This window comes from Oryx dammah, unplaced genomic scaffold (genome assembly GCF_014754425.2).
Source record: "Oryx dammah isolate SB20612 unplaced genomic scaffold, SCBI_Odam_1.1 HiC_scaffold_12, whole genome shotgun sequence".
Classification (NCBI taxonomy): domain Eukaryota; kingdom Metazoa; phylum Chordata; class Mammalia; order Artiodactyla; family Bovidae; genus Oryx; species Oryx dammah.
The window spans coordinates 51229538-51251879 of record NW_024070196.1 but is presented as its reverse complement, the minus strand read 5'-3'; the positions used below and the strand labels follow the sequence as shown (position 1 = coordinate 51251879).

Sequence of the window (22342 nt, the reverse complement as noted above, 5' to 3'; positions counted from 1 at the left end):
AGGACTGAGCTGACTACTGCCATGGGAGACACATTGAACCTGCAATGCATTTGGTTTTCTAGAAGCTGTGTTTTTAAGAGCAGCCCTGTCTGTCATCTCCAGGGGATGCTCTGGGACTCACATGAGGCATTGAGGCATGGATGACGGTGGTCTCAGTGCAGACTTGGGAGATAAGACAGCGGCCTCCATCCTTCGGGGAGCATCAGATACCTGCTGGGCTGCCCTCTTGTCAGAGGCAGCCTGGGCCTCATAAAAATAAGAATTCTGTTTTCTGTCTGTCTGATGGGCCATTAAAAGAAACAAAGCAGTAAAATCTTAGTAGAGAGGAAAGCTGAAATAGTTGAAATTCACTGTAGGCTAAAGAGACTCAAAATATAGAGATTTCTGTACTTTGTCAGTCCATGGAGCACCTGGAGGACAAAGCCTGGTTTCTTAAAAAAAAAAAAAAAATATATATATATATATATATGTATATATACACATACATTTATTTATTTATTTGGCATGCCAGGTCTCAGTTGTGGCACGCAGGATCTTTAGTTGTGGCATATGAGCTCTTAGTTGTAGCTTGCTGGATCTAGTTCCCTGACCATGGATCGAACCCTGGGCTCCCTCCATTGGGAGCTCAAAGTCTTAGCCACTGGACCACCAGGGAAGTTCCAAGGCTGGTTTCTCAAAGGATGCTGAGGTTGGATTCTGGTGGGAAAGGTCTGGGTGACACCCAGGCAGCCAGATGGGGATAAAGGTGGGAGTGGGAAGAGAAATGACAATTAACATGAATGAAAATCCACATTGTGCACAGTGATGGGCTGGGTGTTCTAGATGATGGAGACTCAAAGGGAGTAAGTGACCCATTGGGGTCATGCAGCACCTCAAATCAGCCCCAGGCTGCACACTTTCCCAACATCAACTAGTTTTTAAGTCGACAGACCCTGGATTTGGATCAGAGTTTGGGGGTTGACTGAGGCTTGCCTCCCAGAACATTGAGGTCATAAGCATGAGGACTCTGCGTTTATCACCAGGAAGGGGCAAGACACAGATGGTGATGTCTGCTTTTTATCCATGAAAACGAGTAGCCGCATGGCTACCCAGGCCACCTTTCCCCTGGCAGGCTGGCCGGCAGTATAACCCTCCCTTCCTTTGCTCTTGTCCCCTAGTTTGAAGGGCAAGAGATCTCCCTGGACTCCAAAATGGGCATCTTCATCACCATGAACCCTGGCTACGCGGGCCGCACAGAGCTGCCCGAGTCGGTGAAGGCTCTCTTCCGGCCAGTGGTGGTGATTGTGCCGGACCTGCAGCAGATCTGCGAGATCATGTTGTTCTCCGAGGGCTTCCTCTGGGCCAAGGTGAGGCCCCCCAGTGCCCCGTGGCCCTGAACCCCATCTGAGTCTGTGCTCAGACTGGGGCCTGGGCCATTTTCGTTCTGTGTGACTCTTCAAATAGTTTGCTTGGTCTCCCTCCCTTTTTATTTATTAAACAATGAATGATAGATGCTTTGGGAACAATTAATTTTTTATATTCATTTTATCTATTAGGCTGCACTGGGTTTTAGTTGTGGCATATGGGATTCCAGTTCCTTGGCTAGGAATTGAACCTGGGCCCCCTGCATTGGGAGTGTGGAGTCTTAGCCACTGGACCACTGGGGAAGTCCTCTCCCTCCCTTTTTAAAATGACAACTTTCATTTTGGAACCATTTGACTCACAGGAGGTGGGGGCTGCAGTCCAGAGAGTTCCAGGGGCCCCTCATCCAGCTTTCCACAGTGATACCCTCAAAGCTGGGAAAATTACGTGGACACAATGCTATTAACGCACGTATGGGCTTTATTTGGGTTTCACCAGGTTTCACTTTCTCCCTGTCTTGTGTGTGTGTCTAGTTCTGTGACATTTAATCCCATGTATAGAACAACTGGAGCCACAATCCAGACACAGGACTGTCTCATTATCACAGAAAAACTCCTTATGTCTCCGCTTAATGGTGGCACCCTGCCCCCAACTCTAACTCACAACTGCCAGTCATTCTCTATCACTACAATTGCATCACTTCTAGAATGTTCTATGCATGAAATTATACCACGTGTAACCCTTTGAGGTGGGCTTTTTTTCACTAAGCCTCATGCCCTGTGTGGCTTTAAAAATATATTGCTATATTTAAGATGGATAACCTACTGTACAGCACGGGGAACTCTGTTCAATGTGATGTGGCAGCCTGGGTTGAGAGGGGATTTTGGGAGAAAATGGAGACATGTATATGTATATCTGAGTCCCTTTGCCTTCCACCTGAAACTATCACAACGTTGTTGGCTATACTCCAATATAAAAATTAAAAGTTCAAAAAATAAAGTAAGCTATGAGCAAAAAAAAAAAAAACTTTTCTTAACAAAAGCAAAAATATATAGGGATAATGCCTTTATCATATCTTAAAATGTATATAAAAAGATTGTACACATACATTTCCACAGAAGGTTCTGGAAAAGGTGCAAAATAGCAAATATTTTTAAAATAAAGGATTGTTAGGTTGTTTCTCTGCAATTTTTTGGTGAAGGCTCTTATTGGCAATCCTCTTGTCTAGGTTTTGAGCCAGAGAGGAGAGATCTCTGGTTCTCGGTTTTTATGTGCAAACTCCCCATGCCATCCCTAGGGACAAGCAGGTTTTGAATCGATGTAGACCAGGTGAATGACTCATCCTCAAAAATGGTTACAAGAAAACTTTAATAACACGTTTAGTTCAAAGGAAGCCAGTTTCTGAGTATAATCGCCATGATTTAAAACACTGGATGAATTCTGTTCTTCAAGGTGGTTAAGATTTTCCTTGGCACTCAAGGACTGTCATCCAACTTTACTAAGGCTAGTGTACTTTTCAATTAGATCCTAGGTTTGTCACTGTGAAAAATGAAGGTCCCATCCTGGTATTTGTTACAGGCAAGAGCATCTTGCTTGTATCTGTTTGTAGAGCAGCTTCACCTGAACATCTTTATGTCACTTTTCTTTGTGGCATAATGTTCCAGTGTTTTCAGGGCATTTCCTTCATGTATGTTTTCAATACCTTTTATCACAAAAGACTCTGGCCAAAAAGATGACCGTCCTGTATAAGCTGGCCCGGGAGCAGCTCTCCAAGCAACATCATTATGATTTTGGACTCAGAGCCCTGAAATCGGTATTGGTGATGGCTGGTGAGCTGAAGAGAGGTTCTGCTGAGCTTCGGGAGGTAGGGGGCCATGTGCACTTCGGGAGGTAGGGTTTTTATTTGGTTCACGGGTATTGAACAAATGCTGGGATGGAAGTGCCAGGAAGCACAGGTCAATCAAGAAAAAGCTTTCCTTTTTTTATATAGTTTTATTTGTTTAAGTCTTTCTCTTTTTTAAACTTTCGTTTTGGCTGTGCTGGTCTTCATTGCTGTATGGGCCTTTTCTCTAGGTACAGCAAGTGGGGGCTACTGTTTAGCTGCGGTGTTGGGGTTCTCATTCCAGTGGCTTCTTTTCTTGTGGAGCATGCGCCCTAGTCCATGCAGGCTTCAGTAGCTGCGGCACCCAGGCTCTAGAGCACAGACCCAATAGTTGTGGCACCTGGGTCTAATTGCTCCATGTCAAGTGGGATCCTGGACCAGGAATTGAACCCGTGTCTCCTGCATTGGCAGGTGGATTCTTTACCACTGAGCTACCAGGGAAGCCCAAGAAAAAGCTTCATGCTTAGCTGTCACTTCATTTACCTGTCTGGCCTTCATTTGATTTCTCCATCATTATATCGTTCTCTTCTAATTTGACTTATTAGTTAAGTTCAGTATCTTCACAGCACCAATGTTTGTAACACTTCAGTGATAATAATCGATCTACAATTGCAGGGTGGTGAGATGGAGGGGTGGGGAACAAAATTCTCAAGAAAGCATGAACATGAGTGTTTTTCCTCTTTGCAATAAAAGCCAGAGGAACAGTCATGTTTCTTTCACATGGGGCTTCCTCCAAAACAGAGCTCAATGGATGCTGCTCTGTGGGCAACAGACTCGTGTGTTTCTCCAGAAACTCTACTTGCAGTGCTTTATGTTTTATATTTCATGTAAGATTTCATTGTCTATTTCATAAGACTATTTCTAGACTAGCCCTGGGGTCTTCTGGAAACATCTCTGAGGACCTGTGTTTCATTCCATGCAGGATGTGGTGTTGATGAGGGCCCTTCGAGACATGAACCTGCCCAAGTTCGTGTTTGAAGACGTGCCTCTCTTTCTTGGTTTGATCTCTGATCTGTTCCCTGGACTAGATTGCCCTCGGGTTCGCTACCCTGATTTCAATGATGCCGTGGAACAGGTGCTTCAGGAAAATGGCTACATCATCCTGCCTGTCCAGGTAAAGTGGTGCTGAAGATGACAGTTCACTGACTTTCTCTGGGTCTTTTCCATTTTTTTTTTCATTTAAAAAAATTGTAAAATGCACATAAAATTTCCTGTCTTAACCATTCCCCACCAGGGCCTACCCCCATTTTTTATTGTGATGACGTACATACAACATAAATTCACCATCTTATCTTACATCTTATCCATTTTTAGTGATGCTAGGTATAGTCATGTTATTATAAAACAGATCTCCAGAACTTTTGCATTTTGAAAAAGAGAAACTCTGTTCCCATTGAATAATAACTCCTTATTTCCCCCCCTCAGCCCCTGGTAACCTCCACTCTATTTGACTCCTCTGGGAATCTTATATGCATGGAATCATACAGTATTTGTCCTTTTGTGTTTGGCTGATTTCACTCAGCATCATGTTCTCAAGGTTCACCCACGTTGTAGCATGTGTCAGAATTCCCTTCCTTTTTAAGGCCGAGCAACATGCCGTTGTGTGTATATATCACCTTCCAACTAGTGTAACGTGATCAGATAAGTATTGTTTTGGGGGGGAGGTTTCGATCATCTAAGGTTTTCTTCCTCCCCTACCTTTTTCCCCCAGAGTCATACTTACAAAAAAATTAAATTAGATATTACAAATGGAATTTTGATCACCTGAAACCTGTGAGGTTATATATGTTGTCTGTAGGCCATAAATTATTGCCCAAGTGTTCTGCTGAGGGTGTCAACTCCCCAAGCTGCAGGGTCAGAATGACTGCCTCTAGATGGGCCACCTTGGGGCATCAGGCTGCCCAGAAGTTTCAGGCAGGGGGAGTGGGTACCAACCACAGATGAGAGAGCCCTCTGCAATTTTCCTGGCCTTGGTGGTTTCCTCTAAAGGGAGTTGTTTAAAGAGATGTGTTTTTTGGTTGGAAATGTAAAATGGTGTAGCCACTTCAGAAAAGTCTGATGGTTCCTCAAAAAGTGAAACTTAAGAGTTACCTTGCGTGCATGCATGCTAAGTCACTTCAGTCATGTCTGACTCTTTGCAGCCCCATGGACTGTAGTCCTCCAGGCTCCTCTGTCCATGGGATTCTCCAGGCAAGAGTACTGGAGTGGGTTGTCATGCCCTTCTCTGGGGGATCTTCCCAACCCAGGGATCGAACCCAGGTCTTCTTACGTCTCCTACATTGGCAGGAAAGTTCTTTACCACTGGTGCCACCTGAGAAGCCCAGGGTTACCATATGATACAGCAATTTTATTCCTAGGTATAAACCCAAGAGAAATGAGAGCATATTTATCCACATGAAAACTTGTCCACAAATGTTCATAACAGTGTTATTCATAATAGCCAACAAGTAGAAATCATACAACAGATGAAGAGATAAACATAATGTTATCCATCCATATAATGGAATATTATTTGGCCATAAAAAATGAGGCACAGACACAGGCTACACTGATGTTAGTGTATAGCACGATACTAAGTGAAAGAAGCCAGACACCCAAGACTACATACTGCACGATTCCATTTCTATATTCCATTTATATGTTGAGAATGGGCAAATCCATACAGACAGAAAGTGGGCGCTTGGAGCTGGGGGCAATGGGCTTGGTAGACATGACTAATGAGCAAGCGGGTTTTATTGGGAGAGTGATGAAAATGTTCTAAAATTGAATGTCATAATGGTTTCACAAACTTTCAAATATATTAAAGCCACTAGATTGCTGAAACACTTTAAATGGGTGAATTGTACAGTATGCAAATTCTAGCTCAATAAACCTGTTTTTAACAAGAAGGTATGTTTTAACCCAGCTGCCAATGTTTGTCCCCCAGGTGGATAAGGTGGTTCAGATGTACGAGACCATGTTGACTCGCCACACGACGATGGTGGTGGGGCCCACAGGGGGGGGCAAGTCCGTGGTCATTAACGCTCTGTGTCAGGCCCAGACCAAGTGAGTAAGGGTGTCCGTGGGGAGGGCTTGGTTGCCAGGGTGGTTTCATGGTGAGATCAGTGGCATATTACTTCATCCCACTTTGTTCTCTGATTTCCTGGGAGATCACATTGGTCCCAAATAGCCCCCTTTAAGCCCAGAGCATCCTTTTTTGGGGAGGGGCATGCCTCAGGGCTTGTGGGATCTTAGTTCCCTGACTAGAGATGGGACCCAGGCCCCTTGCAGTGGGAACGTGGAGTCCTAACCACTGGACTACCAGTGAAGTCCCCAAACCAGAGCATCTTAACTTGTTTCATTGCTGATTTAGCTGACATATTTTAGAAGGCAAAACAGTGAGCCTTTTGGCCATCAGGCTGTAAATAGGTTTATTTATGAAATGATTATTTCACCAGCTATCTTATAAGGATGTTTTGAAAATTAGCTTAGGTTGTATTTTCTTGACATTCAGATTCCTTTAAAGTCAGCCAGGACCCACACCATTATGCAACACTGTTACGGTATGAGAGTGGCCGAAAAGAAAGTCACCTCCCTAAATGCCTTGTCATCGCCAGCCTTGCAAGAGCTGTATCTCTTGAAGGAAGAAGTGACCTCACACTCCTAGTATAGTATGTCACAAAGACCTGTGGTGAATCAGTCAATACTCTTCTACTGAAAATGAGTTTTCTGATTCTCACTTTTCTCTTAAGCAGTCGCTTCCCAGGTAGCGCTAGTGGTACAGAACCCATCTATCAATGCAGGAGACATAAGAGACTTGGGTTTGTTCCCTGGGTCAGGAAGATCCCCTGGAGAAGGACGTAGCAACTCACTTGAGTATTCTTGCCTGGAGAATCCCATGGACAGAGGAGCCTGGAGGGCTAGAGTCCAGAGGGTCACAAAGAGTTGGACACAACTGAAGCAACTTAGCACACATGCAGTCACTACATTGCAGAAAGATTTCAATACATGCTGATATTCCAGCAAAAATCTAAATCAAGCCTTATAATTGTTGTGACTTTACCAGTTCTAGATAGTCTATAACATCTTTTACAGTTTATAAAAGTTTATAAAATGAGTGTGTCATTTCATCATATTCCTTCTTGTATTTTTCATGAGAAAACCGTTGGACTGTGGCTTACTGATTGTAAGGATTTTATTCCATAGCCATCCTGTATTTATTCTTTAATTAATTCATTGTTAGATCATTTATGAAACTATTATATATAGATGTGAGTATCAGTATGCCACTATATTTTTATTTACTTACTTTGTTAATGATGAACTATGGTTCATGTGAACTTTAGTTTTCTCTGGATGAATTAATCCCCCAGCACCATGGGCGTTTACAGGCATTGTAGTGGGAAATACCCCTACATATAAGTCTAAATGATTTATTAAAAAAAGCAACTCAGGGTCTTCCCTGGTGTTTCAAAGGCTAAGTAAGACTCCAAGCTCCCAATGCAGGGGACCCAGGTTCAATCCCTGGCCAGGGAACTAGATCTTCCATGCCTCAACTGAAAGAACCCATGTGCTGCAACTAAGAACTGGCACAGCCAAATAAATGAATAAATATCTAAAAAATAACAACGCAGAGTGCATGTCATTCTATTAACACAAGGGACTGAACATCATGAGTTCAAAGGTTTTATGTTACCCTGATGATGGTTACCTCTTGTACAGTAGTTGTGAAATATTTACATAAATATGTCATATCCATGAATATGTAAATACACAGAGATGAAATACACATGAAGGTTAGCATCTGTTGCCCCCCCAAAATCAAAGCCGTGTTATCAGTTCAGACCTTGCTTATATTGGGGCCACATGTCTGGTGAAAGGTGGTTCCCTTGCCTTTGTTAGTCGCTCAGTCATGTCTGACTCTTTTTGACCCCATGGACTCTGGTCCATCAGGCTCCCCTGTCCATAGAATTCTCCAGGCAAGAATACTGGAGTGGGTTGCCATTCCCTTCTCCAGGGGATCTTCCCCATCCAGGGAATGAACTCGGGTCTCCTGCATTCACAGGCAGATTCTTTACCATCTGAGCCACCAGGAAAGCCCTCCCTTGCTTTTAGTAAAAACCGTTAACAGAGAATGGGAAGCCCAGAGCAGGGTTTGGATGGTTTGCATGTTAAATTTTGGATCGGATCCAAAATCTAACCCCCTACATGAGTGGCCTGGATTGTTCTAATGTGTTGAGTCTGCCTGAGTCCTGGCTGAGGCTTTTCATTCTATGTAGGCTTGGGCTGGTGACAAAGCTGTATATCCTGAACCCCAAGGCTATGAGTGTCATAGAGCTGTATGGCATCCTGGATCCCACCACCCGAGACTGGACAGATGGGGTGCTGTCCAACATCTTCCGGGAGGTCAACAAGCCCACGGATAAGAAGGAGCGAAAGTGAGTATCTGTGTAAGGAGGGAAGAGCCTGGGTGGATTTGTAATGTTAGCCAAAACTTACAAGTAAACAACTGATGTGTAGTATTGTAGTTTCATGCTTGGAGGCAGGCAGACTCAGGAGGCTCTGCTCATGAAGCTCTAGGTACCACTTCAGCACTGTTTCTGTCTTATGTAATTTCTTCTCCTTGACTGTGTTGGTCCCCAGCTTACCATGGAGGAAGCTGAGGTCCAGGGAAGAGGAGGGAAGAGCTTGCCTCAAGGCCAGGGATGTGAGCTTGGGACATGATGGTTATTTTATTAGGTCAAATCTCTGGACCAAGTAGGGTGTTCTGTCTCACATTCTGGTTAGAAAACCCTGGGAAAAGATGTTCAATGTGAACGGGGAGGTTACACCAAGTTGCGTAATGGGAAGCCTTCCAGGTGCCATGGCTCACTTTTTTCCGATTGCCACAGGTATATTTTATTCGATGGTGATGTGGATGCCCTGTGGGTGGAGAACATGAATTCTGTGATGGATGACAACAAGCTGTTGACGCTGGCCAATGGCGAGCGCATTCGGCTTCAAGCGCACTGTGCCCTGCTCTTCGAGGCAAGTAGTGATGAAGAATAATTTCAAATAGAAATCTTTCTTTGAATTACAATTTAAAGTGCTTATTTTTTAAAATTTATTTTACTGAAGTATAGTTGATTTGCAATGTTGTATTGATTCCTGCTGTATAGCAGACTGATTCAGTTATACATTTGTATGCATTCTTTTTCATACTATCTTACATTATGGTTTGAATACAGTTCCCCACACTATACAGCAGGACCTTGTTGTTTATCCATTCTGTATATAATAGTTTGCATCTGCTGACCCCAGCTGTCAGTCCTCCCCTCTCCCTACGCCCCCCCTCCTTGGCACCCACAAGTCTATTCTCAGTCTGTTTTTGTTTCGTAAATAAATTCACTTGTGTCATATTTTAGATTCCACATATAACTGATATCATATGGTATTTGTGTTTCTCTTTCTGACCTATTTCATTTAGTATGATAATCTTTAGGGCCATCCATGTTGCTGTAGATGGCATTATTTCATTCTTTTTATGGCTGAGTCGTATTCCATTGTATGTATGTACCACAACTTCTTTATCCATTCATGTGTTGATGGAAACTGGCATTGTTTCCATGTCTTGGCCATTGTAAATAGTGTTGCAGTGAACACTGGGGTGCATATATCTTTTTGAATTGTAGTTTTGTCCAGATATATTCCCAGGAGTGGGACTGCTATAGATAACACTGAGTTTGTTCATTTCTCCAGGTTGGGGATTTACAGTATGCCTCCCCTGCGACTGTGTCTCGATGTGGAATGGTTTATGTGGATCCTAAAAACTTGAAATATCAACCATACTGGAAAAAATGGGTTAATCAAATACAAAACAAGGTGAAAATTATTTCCAAAATGAACTAACAATCATTTGTATTGGTGGCTAATTGGATAAACATAACTCAGAGGGATGTTTGTCACTGAAGGCCATGACCTTGACCTTGACCTGCTCGTGATCTTGAGCACTAAATGTTATCAGTAAGTTGGGTGACAGCATGGAAGACACCCTTATTAGATTTCCAGAAAATTCATAGCAGGTGGGATAGATAGTGATTTTGATAGTGTAGACCAGGGGGTGACAAATTTTTTTCTGTGAAAAAAAATTCACAGAATCTTTTGGGCTATAGGCTTTGGGGGCCATATGGTTTCTTTTGCAACTACTCAACCCCACCATTATGGTATGAAAGCCGCTATAGTACATGAATGAGCATTGCTATGTACCAATAAAACTTTATTTACAAAACAAGAGGCGGGCCAGATTTGGCTTATGGATTGTAGTTGGCAACCCCTCATCCAGCCAAGTCCAGTGGTTGAGAGACTTGTTTCTAGGAGGTGTCCGGCTCCTCCTGTCTTGCTCAGTTGGAGGAACACCATGTTTGAAGGACCTAGTTTGTCACAGAATTGAGACTCAATGGTTTCAGTTGATCTCAAACACTGTGATATGTCATAAAGCTTCTCAGAAATGTGTACTGTCTTTTTTTTTTTTTTTTGCTCCAGTGGGTCTTCATTGCTGCTCATGGGCTTTCTCTAGTTGCAGTGCAAGGGCTTCTCATTGTGGCGGCTTCTCTTGTGTGGAGCGTGGGCTCTAGGGCACATGGTTTTCACAGTTGCAACTCGTGGGCTCTAGAGACAGACTCAGTAGTTGTAGTACATAGGCTTAGTTGCCCTGAGGCTTGTGGGATCTTAGTTCCCCAACCAGGGATTGAACCTGCATCCCCTGCACTGGCAGGCAGATTCTTAACCACTGGACCACCAGGGAAGTGCCGTGTTTTGCCTTAATGGTAGACTTCATTGAAAGACTCAGAGGTAAGCGTGACAGTCATGTGAAGGCTGTGGCTTGATCACACCCAGGATGTCGTGACCATGCAGGGGGCAGCTCTAGAAGGACCACTAGGCTGATGGAAAATTGGAAACTAGGACGCAATTACCCCAGAGAAGAGAGGAAAAGGGGAACATGTTAGGACCATCTGAGGCACACTGTCATATGGCAGGGGCTTCCCAGGTGGCGCTAGTGGTAAAGAATCCACCTGCCAAGGCTGGAGATGCAAAAGATCCCTGGGTCAGGAAGATCCCCTGGAGGAGGCCATGGCGACCCACTCCAGTAGTCTTGCCTGGAGCATCCCATGGACAAAGGAACCTAGTGGGCTACAGTCCATTTGGTCGCAAAGAGTCAGACACAACTGCAGAGACAGCATTCATACATGTCAGATGGGTGATGACGCCATGCAAGCCCCATGCTCATCAGGGCCTCCATAGGGAGAGGGACCTTCCATTGCTTTATACTCTTTGTTCAATGCCTATGGCCATGTCACTTAAATTCTCAGATAATCAGCTCTTTGCCCATCAGGTGGGACCTTTTATAGCACCTCCCTCCCAGGTGGTGGGACAGATTCTATGGCAGTGAAATTAAAGGTTTTGTGATGAAACAGAAGCATATTATAAAGGACAAATTTTTCTACAAATATATAGGTGAGTTATCAGAGTTTACTCACCAGCTCAATTTCTCATTCATGAGAAACTGTTTCTCATCACCTCTTTTTTCAAGCACAGCTTCCCATGAACTTCTGTTTGAATAACGGAACCCTTGGGAGTTCCCCAGCAGTCCAGTGGTTAGGACCCAGCACTTTCCCTGCTGAGGGCCCAGGTTGGATTCTTGGTCAGTGAACTAAGATCCTGCAAGCAGCATGGCACAGTCAAAATAATAATAATAATAATCCAGGATAGAAGAAGCAGGCTGAAAATTAAAATAAACAGAGGAACCCTTGAGAATGCTTTGAAATTCTGCTCTTTTATAGATGGAGCAAGGTTATTTAGAGAGCCTGTTTGAGAAATATGTACCATACCTCATTGATATGATAGTGGAAGGAATAGTGGATGGAAGACAAGGGGAGAAGCTGAAGACGATAGTTCCCCAGACAGACCTAAATATGGTAAGAAACTATCTTTGTTAGCAAAAAGAAATTCTTCCCTAAAGAGCTTTCAAAGGGGAAGCAAAGATGTCAGATGGGTAAGATCTAACCTTGCCGGTTACTGACAAGGGAGACTCAATACTTCCTTTCATGACCATGAGCAAGACAAGATACTGAGCTCCATCTACCCAAACCAATATGGTGGGCCATATAATTCCCATTGTTCTGAGATCTGGGGTCCCAGGATTTGTGACCAGAACTGACTCTCGTGGGGTTGTGTGGAATATATGGGCTGACCCAGGTATTTTCCTGTGAACCAGGTAACCCAATTAGCCAAGATGCTGGATTCGTTACTCGAGGGAGAAATCGAGGAGCCCGATCTTCTGGAGTGCTACTTCTTAGAGGCTCTGTACTGTTCTCTGGGCTCTTGCCTTCTTGAGGATGGAAGGGCTAAATTTGATGAATGTATTAAGCGCATTGCTTCTTTGCCTACTGCTGATACAGAAGGGATATGGGCCAATCCTGGGGAACTGCCAGGTAGGAACCAAACGTAACCTGTTTTTTTTTGCTCAGAATGCTTCTGGTTAGGTTTTTAGAGGACGTGACCTTGCTTTTCCATATCTATGCCTGTATGGGTTTCCTAGATTGTTTGCTTCTGTAGAAGAATGTGCAGAGCACCTAGTGGCACCCTCAGGAGAAATTCAAATGCATAAACTTCAATAGCAGAAGTCTGGATCTTAGTTGCAGCACTTGCGATCTTGAGCTGAAATCTTGAAACTCTTAGTTGGGGCATGTGGGATCTAGTTCCCTGACCAGGAGTGCATTGGGAGTGCAGAGCCTTAGCCACTGAACCAGTAGGGAAGTCCTAAAGCGCAGTTCCTTTGGGTGGCCTTTCTTGATGAATCTAACCTTTCCCCACCTAGGTTAGGTGCTTGCTTCATTCACTCTGTTTAAGCTCTGTAAAATTTTCACATTGTGCTTGTCTTAATTTCTTCTCCTTTTAGATTCTCTGTTTTTTTTTTCTCTAAAATTCCATAGCTAATTCATCTGCTATATTCCTGAATATGACTTGGCAGGGAGACCCAAGTTTTATTCTGTAATCATTACCTGGGCTGTTGTTTTTAAAGCTCAAAGTTAAATGATCATAGGTCTTTCTACTAGAAAGTCATTGAGCAAATAAAAGATGTTTTAAAAGTCTGTGATCCTTGCTGGGTATACACACCGAGGAAACCAGAATTGAAAGAGACACATGTACCCCAGTGTTCACCGCAGCACTGTTTACAATAGCTAGGACATGGAAGCAACCTAGATGTCCATCAGCAGATGAATGGATAAGAAAGTTGCGGTACATATACATAGTGGAATATTCAGTTCATTTCAGTTCAGTCGCTCAGTTGTGTCCAACTCTTTGCCACCCACCCCATGAATTGCAGCACGCCAGGCCTCCCTGTCCATCACCAATTCCCAGAGTTCACTCAGACTCATGTCCATTGAGTCGGTGATGCCATCCAGCCATCTCATCCTCTGTCGTCCCCTTTTCCTCCTGCCCCCAATCCCTCCCAGCATCAGAGTCTTTTCCAATGAGTCAACTCTTCGCATGAGGTGGCCAAAGTACTGGAGTTTCAGCTTTAGCATCATTCCTTCCAAAGAACACCCAGGACTAATCTCCTTTAGAATGGACTGGGTGGATCTCCTTGCAGTCCAAGGGACTCTAAAAGTCTTCTTCAACACCACAGTTCAAAAGCATCAATTCTTCGGTGCTCAGCTTCCTTCACAGTCCAACTCTCACATCCATACATGACTACTGGAAAAACCATAGCCTTGACTAGGTGGACCATTGTTGGCAAAGTAATGTCTCTGCTTTTGAATATGCTATCTAGGTTGGTCATAACTTTTCTTCCAAGGAGTAAGCGTCTTTTAATTTCATGGCTGCAATCACCATCAGCAGTGATTTTGGAGCCCCCAGAAATAAAGTCTGACACTGTTTCCACTCTTTCCCCATCTATTTGCCATGAAGTGATGGGACGGATCAGATGCCATAATCTTCGTTTTCTGAATGTTGAGCTTTAAGCCAACTGTTTCACTCTCCTCTTTCACTTTCATCAAGAGGCTTTTGAGTTCCTCTTCACTTTCTGCCATAAGGGTGGTGTCATCTGCATATCTGAGGTTATTGATATTTCTCCCGGCAATCTTGATTCCAGCTTCTTCTAGCCCAGCGTTTCTCATGATGTATTCTGCATATAAGTTAAATAAGCAGGGTGACAATATACAGCCTTGACATACTTCTTTTCCTATTTGGAACCAGTCTGTTGTTCCATGTCCAGTTCTAACTGTTGCTTCCTGACCTGCTTATAGGTTTCTCAAGAGGCAGGTCAGGTGGTCTGGTATTCCCATCTCTTTTAGAATTTCCCATAGTTTATTGTGATCCACACAGTCAAAGGCTTTGGTATAGTCAATAAAGCAGAAATAGATGTTTTTCTGGAACTCTCTTGCTTTTTCCATGATCCAGCGGATGTTGGCAATTTGATCTCTGGTTCCTCTGCCTTTTCTAAAACCAGCTTGTACATCAGGAAGTTCACAGTTTACGTATTGCTGAAGCCTGGCTTGGAGAATTTTGAGCATTACTTTACTAGCATGTGAGATGAGTGCAATTGTGCAGTAGTTTGAGCATTCTTTGGCATTGCCCTTCTTTGGGATTGGAATGAAAACTGACCTTTTCCAGTCCTGTGGCCACTGCTGAGTTTTCCAAATTTGCAGGCATACTGGGTGCAACACTTTCACAGCATCATCTTTCATGATTTGAAATAGCTCAACTGGAATTCTATCACCTCCACTACCTTTGTTCGTAGTGATGCTTTCTAAGGCCCACTTGACTTTCCAGGATGTCTGGCTCTAGGTGAGTGATCACACTATCGTGATTATCTGGGTCATGAAGATCTTTTTTGTACAGTTCTTCCGTGTATTCTTGCCACCTCTTCTTAATATCTTCTGCTTCTGTTAGGTCCATACCATTTCTGTCCTTTATCGAGCCCATCTGTGCATGAAATGTTCCCTTGGTATCTCTAATTTACTCAGCTATTAGAAAGAATGCATTTGAATCAGTTCTAATGAGGTGGATGAAACTGGAGCCTATTATACAGCGTGAAGTAAGGCAGAAAGAAAAACACCAATACAGTATATTAATGCATACATGTGGAATTTAGAAAGATAGTAACGACGACCCTATACATGAGACAGCAAAAGAGACCCAGGTATAAAGAACAGAATTTTGAGACTCTGTGGGAGAAGGTGAGGGTGGGATGATTTGAGAAAATAGCATTAAAACATGTATATTACTATATGTGAAATTGATGACCAGTCCAAGTTCAATGCATGAAACAGGGCACTCAAAGCCAGTGTACTGGGACAACCCAGAGGGATGGGATGGGGAGGGAGGCGGGAGGGGCGCTCAGGATGGGGAACACATGTACACCTGTGGATGATTCATGTCAGTGTATGGCAAAAACCACCACAATATTGTAAAGTAATTAGCCTCCAATTAAAATAAATTAATTAATTTTAAAAGTCTGTGGTTTGGGGACTTCCCTCGTGGCCCAGTGCCTAGGATACCATGCTCCCAATGCAGGGGACCTGGGTTCAATCCCTGGTCAGGGAACTAGATCCCACGTACTGCAGCTCAGAGTTCAATGCAGCAACTGAAGATTCTGCATGCTGTTACTAAGACCTGGAGAAGCCAAGTAAATACATAAATATATGCATTTAAAAAGTCTGGGGTCTTTTGGGGGCTAGTTTTCTTGCACTTTTTCAGAACCCCGAGTCCCCTTTCTGGGGGGAACTTCCCAGTTATGCCCACTGTGCTGGCTACATGCTCCTGCAACACTCACCCCTCACAGAGACAATGCTGACCCTGGTCTGGTCTTTCTCCCTTAGTTTGCCTTCAGCTTGAGAACTTGAATGGCCCTGTAGACAACCCACTTCCAAATGCCTTCTGCATTCAGCTCCAGCATCTGGGTCCCTTGACCTCATCCTAGCCCATAGCGCTCAATACTGCTCTGTCTACATCATGGTTACACCTTCCACTCCGCACCCATCGTCAGCCTCTGTGACTCCTGCCTCAGCTGGCCTCATGGGGACTATCCGCTGCCCCTCCCTGTCTTCCTACCACCTGCTGAACCTTCTAAATCCTTTTCTGCTGCCCTGCTGCTTCAGTCTCTCTTGCCTAAGTTTCCTGGCCCTCTTGCCTAATTTTGCCCTTCTGTCGAATCTGTCTGAGATAACCCAAGCCCGCCTTCTCTGCCTCCCCAGGGTTTGAATGGTACTGAGAAAATCACTATGAGAACTGAAAGTGAAAGTGTTAGTTGCTCAGTTGTTTCTGACTCTTTGTGACCCTACAGACTGTAGCCAGGCTCCTCTGTCCATGGGATTCTCCAGGCAAGAATACTGGAGTGGGTTGCTATTCCCTTCTCCAAGGGTTCTTCCCAACCCAGGGACCAAACTCCTGGCACCTCCATAAATCCAGTCTTGAACTTGAACTCCCTCTCCTATCCCCACAGGGGTAATTCATTTCCCTTTTCTCCAAATCTCCACCGGGCCCTCGTTCCTATCTCTACAGATGACCTTCCTACTTCCTTGAACAGGAAAAACCCACACTGTCAGATAGGAATTTTTCCAGCCCCCATCTTCTCCTGCCTCTTTTCTCAGGGGCAAGGAGACCCTCCTCTTGGCCAAACTGAACCTGCCTTGGGCTTTGAGATCTGCTGCCTCCCACCTCCTTAGGCTCCTGGCTTCACCGGTTTTCTCCTCTGTCTTTTATATTTTCCATCTGTCCATCTCTACCAACCCTGTCCCTCTGGCTCTTTGACATGTTCTAGTAAAACCTTCCTAATCCTAGCCCCTTCTAGAGATGTCTCTCTGCCTCTTCCTTTTTTTTTTTCAATTGTTTGGCTGCACTGGGTCTTAATTGTAGCACGCAGGATCTTTAGTTACAGTGTGTAGGATCTAGTTCCCCAACCGGGGATTGAACCCAGACCCCCTGCTTTGGGAGCTCAGATTCTTAGCCACTGAATCACCAGGGAAGTCCTTGCCTCTTCCCTTTTAAAGCCACATGTCCTGAAAGATTGTACTCAAGCTACTTTCTCCTTCATCCCACCACTTCTCAACTGTCTGCCTCCCACCTCCCTTCTGCACATCTCCACCCAAACTGCTCCCAGTCAGTGCCTGCACTGCCTTCTTGTTGCTGGATCTGATAGCCTTTTCTCATCTTTGCCTCCCTGACCTTGCCCCAGTATCAGGCATGGTGCTACTTTCTGCCTTCTTAAAAATTCTTCTTCCATCCTTCTTCATTCTGGCCAAGCCTGCGAAGTTCCTTTGTTGAGTCCCCTACCTTGGCCCCTCCCTCATATCAGGATTTGGTCCTAGACCTTCTTTTCACTCTGTGTCCTCATTGAGCCTTTTTCACCCTGCTCACAGCTCTGACTTCCAGGCCCTTTCCTCTCTGAGCCTTATTCTGGGTTCCCTAGTTTGGTTATATTTAAATATATCTTTCCTTTCTTTCTTTCTTCTTTTTTCCATCCATCCATATTTATCTCTCTCTATTTACCTATCCCATTGACAGAGGAGTCTGGCAGGTCCATGGGGTCACAAAGAGTTGGAATGACTAACAGTTTGGGCTTCTCTGGTGGCTCAGACTGTAAAGAATCCATCTGCAGTGCAAGAGATGTGGGTTCGATCCCTGGGTCAGGAAGGTCCCCTGGAAAAGGGTATGGCTACTGACTCCAGTATTTTTGCCCCGGGAATTCCATGGACAGAGGAGCCTGGTGGGCTACAGTCCATAGGGTTGCAAAGAATCAGACATGACTGAGTGACTAACACTTTCACCTTTCACCTATCCATCCATCCTTCCATCCATCTGTATCTGTGTGTCTATGTCTATTTATATTTATTTATCCATCCATCTTTATCTATCTCCATCCATCTGTCTGTAGCTATCAGTTTATCCAATTAAGTTGCTATCCAGGGAACAAATAGCATTAGTTCATTTCAAGCATGAGCTGATTCTGTATTTCCATGTCCACAATCAAAACAAAACTGACCACTTTTTATTCCAGGTCAGCTTCCAACCTTGTATGACTTTCACTTTGATTCCACACAGAAGAAATGGATACCGTGGAATCAATTAGTTCCAGAGTACGTTCATTCCCACAAGAGGAGATTTGTTGACATCCTGGGTACGTGAGAACCGAAGCCTCGGTTTAAGCATATGTGGTTCTCATTCTGTGTGGAAGGGTAGAAGATCCCGTGGTCCCAGTGGAACTCTTAAGTCCCACCCAGAGTGCTGGTTGGGAGAAACTGAACGTGAACCATGGGTTTTGCCAAGAGGGTGGCACTTTGGATTCCTTTTATGTGCCTCTGGACATCTGAAGATGTCTATACCCCTCAGCTCTTTTGCCTGGCAGGTGAATCCTCCCTGCCAGGGAGGGTGGCAGGACCTGAGGTGGGTAGAATGCTCCTCTGCTTCTGCTCACCTTGCACAGACTCCCTTCTTCCCTGTAGAGCTAATCTGGGCATGGGGAGGGATGCAGGAAGGAGGGAAAGAGGAATGACTAAGGCAGCATTTTGTAAGAGATGCTGCTTTGAGAGGTAGTGTACTATGGATATTGTATATTGAGCTGTATTTAATACGCTATTTGGATACCATGGAGGCTCAAGATATTCCGTGAAACGAATATCTGATTTTGATTGGTATAGAGTTCTTATAGAATGAAGCATACATGTTTTCTCAGGAACCAATAAGGATTTAAAACTGCCAGTGTAGGAGTAAGCCAGATGTGACTTGAAGGTTTGATACTCTCTTCAGAAGAAGCTGAAAAAAGTGAAAGTTTGTCGCTAAGTCGTGTCTGACTCTTTGAGACCCCATGGACTGTAGCCCGCCATGCTCCTCTGTCCATGGGACTTCCCAGGCCCGGATACTCAAGTGGGCTGCCGTTGCCTCCTCCAGGGGGTCTTCCTGACCCAGGGATCGAAGCCGCGTCTCCTGCTTGGCAGGCGGACTCGTTACAACTGAACCACCTGGAAAGCCCTCAGAGGAAGTTGTTGGTCAGGAAACAAATCTTGATAAGTGACTTATGCAGCAGAGAACCTGGGAATTTTCAATATCCTGAGTATAAGTCAGAATTGGATATTGAAACCGTTTGGGTTTTCTACACTTGTATGTGATGATGACACTGCTGTAAAAATGTATCAAACTCCTCAAAATATACACTTAATACTGGAATGCATTTCATGGTCTGTGAATTATACCTCCATAAAGCTATTAGAAATAAACATTAGGGGTAGTGAGCGCCTCCATTTATATGTTTTCAGGTCACCGGTTGGGTTTTTGCTGATGCTTCTTAGGGGATTTATGGGATCCTGGGAAACTCCAGGCTGCCCAGTGTGCACCTTACTGGTGTTTCTCTGATGCACTAATTCTTCATATGTTTTTTAGTTCATACAGTGGATACAACCCGTACTACCTGGACACTGGAACAAATGGTTAAGATTAGGCAACCTGTTCTTTTGGTTGGCGAATCTGGTACATCCAAGACAGCCACTACCCACAACTTCCTAAAAAACCTGAATGAAGAGACTAATGTAAGTCATTATTTGTATCTATGGGCAAATAACAAATTACCCCAACACAAAGCAGTTCATACAACAAATACTATCTCACAGTTTCTGCAGATCTGGAATCTGGGAGTGGCTTAGCTGGTTGTTCTAGCCCAGGCTTTTTCATGAGATGGCGTTGACCAGGGCTGAGGTCATCTGAAGGCTTGACTATGGCTGGGGGAATCCTCTTTTGAGATGTTTGGTATCAATTCCCCACCATGTGAGCCTCTCCAAGCACCCTAGTGTACTCCTTTTTTTTTTTTCCTGAAGATTATTTATTCATTTATCTGTTTTATGGCTGCACTGGTTCTTTGTTGCTGCGCGCGAGCTTTCTCTACTGTGGCAAGCAGCGGCTGCTTTCTAGTTCAGGTGCATGGGCTCCCTCATTGCTCCCTCATTGCTCCTCTTGTTGTGGAACACAGGTTTTAGGATGTGCAGGCTCGGTAGTTGTGGTGCATGGGCTTAGTTGCCGCACAGCATGTGGGATCTTAGTTCCCCAACCAGGGATCGAACCTGTGTCCTTTGCATTGGCAGGCAGATTCTTAACCACTGCACCTGCTGTTGTCCTCTTGACCTGGCAGCTGACTTCCCTCAGAGTGAATGTCCAAAGGTAGAAACGAAGATGCTACAATGCTTTGTATGATCCAGGAAACCACACCCCATCACGTTTGCCACCTTTTGTGGCTCACAGAGGCCCTGCTGCAGCCCACTCTGATGCAGCATAGGAGGGGCTACACAGGGTGTGGGTACCTGGAGGTGAGGGTGATTGGGGTCGTCTTGAAGGTGGGCAGTTGCATTCCTCATCACCATCTTGTGGTTTTTCATTTCCTTCCTCCAGTCACGTGCCAGACGTGGGAGGGTTTGTGTCCTCCAGTGCAAACGACAGTGAACAAAGCTATTAAGGCCCGCCCTCATTAAGAGGGGACCCAGACATGAAAATGAATCTTGCGTGGAACGTGATTGTGCAGAACACGTGCTGGTGTGTGCAAGCATGGCTATTTAGCTTTAAGAAAGCCCTTGTGGAGGTGCACCGAGATGTTAGGAAGGAGAGTCCCTGCGTTTCTCCTTTCTGTGTACTCCGAGTGGTCCTGCGTGGCCCACCCGCTCACCGTTGCAACTCTCCTGGTTTTAAACAATTTTTATTTAACTTTTTAAAATTTGCAGCACGTGGGATCTTTAGTTGTAGCATGTCGGATCTAGTTCTAAGACCAGGGATCCAACCTGGGCCCCCTGCATTGGGAGCTCAGAGGCTTAGCCAGCGGCCGATCAGGGAGTGCTAGTGCTAAGTCGTGTCTGACTCTTTGCGACCCTACGGACTGTAGCCCGCCAGGCTCCTCTGTCCATGAGATTCTCCAGGCAAGAATACTGGAGTGGGTTGCCGTTTCCTCCTCCAGAAGATCTTCCCGACCCAGGGATCGAACCCGCATCTCTTACTATTGGCAGGCGGGTTCTTTACCACTAGCGCCACCTGAGAGGCCCCATTCCCTACTTAATGTTTTATTACCAAGTAAAGACTCTTATCTCCTCCAAGAAGCTGCCCGTGATTTTCGGGATGTCCAGCTGTCACATACTTGTCCCCAGGCCACGCACTTATTCAGTTCCTTTTTAACGTTGTCTATCTTTGAAGTTCTTGATTCTGATTCTGGCCTTCTGGAACCTCCAAGCGGAGAAAAGCTTCCCACTGTTTTCCTCTCTGACTCTTCCTTACGCCTGTGGTACACGTGGCAGAGGGGCTCCGGGAAATCCTGTGGCCCTCCGGGGTAGGGAGTGGTTAGCCTGGGTATGCGATGGGCACATAATGGTTGAGGGCAGGATTGGGCCTTGCTGCCCCCAAATGGATAAGTCAAGCTCAGTCGTACTGGTGTATGCAAGCATGGCTATTTAGCTTTAAGAATGCCATTGTGGAGGGCACTTGAGGAATGTTTACAGCCAGAGGGGCCTACAAGTCTATGGAGTTGGGCAAAGAAAACTTGACTTCAGTAGCCCCACCCCCACCAGCCTCTGTGCTCCTCTCCACCGAGACTTAGCAGCTGGTGCTCATAGGTCCAACAAGACACATCCAGGGACTTTCAGCACAGTTCAGTGGTTAGGACTTCATGCTTTCACCACGGAGGTTCAATTCCTGGTCAGGGAACTAAAATCTGGCAAGCCTCAAGGTGAGACAAAAAAAGAAAGACACATCCAAACACGTTCACAACAAAGACATGCGTGTTTATTCTCCGATGTTCAGGTCAGCTGCACCTGCGCTCGTGGGCACCTAGGAGAAGGATGTTATCTAAGGCAGTGGTTCCTTTTTATTTCTTTATATTTTTGGTTGCACTGGGTCTTTGTTGCTGCGTGCACGCTTTCTCTAGTTGCGGCAAGCAGGGGCTACTCTCTAGTGATACACAGGCTTCTCACTGTGGTGGCTTCTCGTTGCAGAGCATGGGCTCCAGGCACATGGGCTTAATTGCCCTGAGGCATGTGGGACCTTAGTTCCCTGACCAGGGATCGAACTCATGTCCCCTGCGTTGGCAAGTGGATTCTTAACCACTGGACCCTCAGGGAAGTCCCACAGGGG

General features: G+C 45.0%; 1 protein-coding gene across 1 annotated transcript in view; it reads left to right on the top strand.

Annotated features, from left to right (window-relative positions):
• The window catches only part of DNAH10 (dynein axonemal heavy chain 10), a 158111-nt gene that overhangs the window by 71418 nt on the left and 64351 nt on the right, over positions 1 to 22342 (top strand). Inside the window, exons 35-45 of the mRNA XM_040250606.1 lie at positions 1158 to 1346; positions 3059 to 3205; positions 4146 to 4337; positions 6150 to 6268; positions 8482 to 8640; positions 9094 to 9229; positions 9941 to 10063; positions 12022 to 12156; positions 12456 to 12672; positions 18243 to 18362; positions 19622 to 19767. Of these exons, the coding sequence (XP_040106540.1) occupies positions 1158 to 1346; positions 3059 to 3205; positions 4146 to 4337; positions 6150 to 6268; positions 8482 to 8640; positions 9094 to 9229; positions 9941 to 10063; positions 12022 to 12156; positions 12456 to 12672; positions 18243 to 18362; positions 19622 to 19767 (1683 nt within the window). The remainder of the gene's footprint in view (positions 1 to 1157; positions 1347 to 3058; positions 3206 to 4145; positions 4338 to 6149; positions 6269 to 8481; positions 8641 to 9093; positions 9230 to 9940; positions 10064 to 12021; positions 12157 to 12455; positions 12673 to 18242; positions 18363 to 19621; positions 19768 to 22342) is intronic.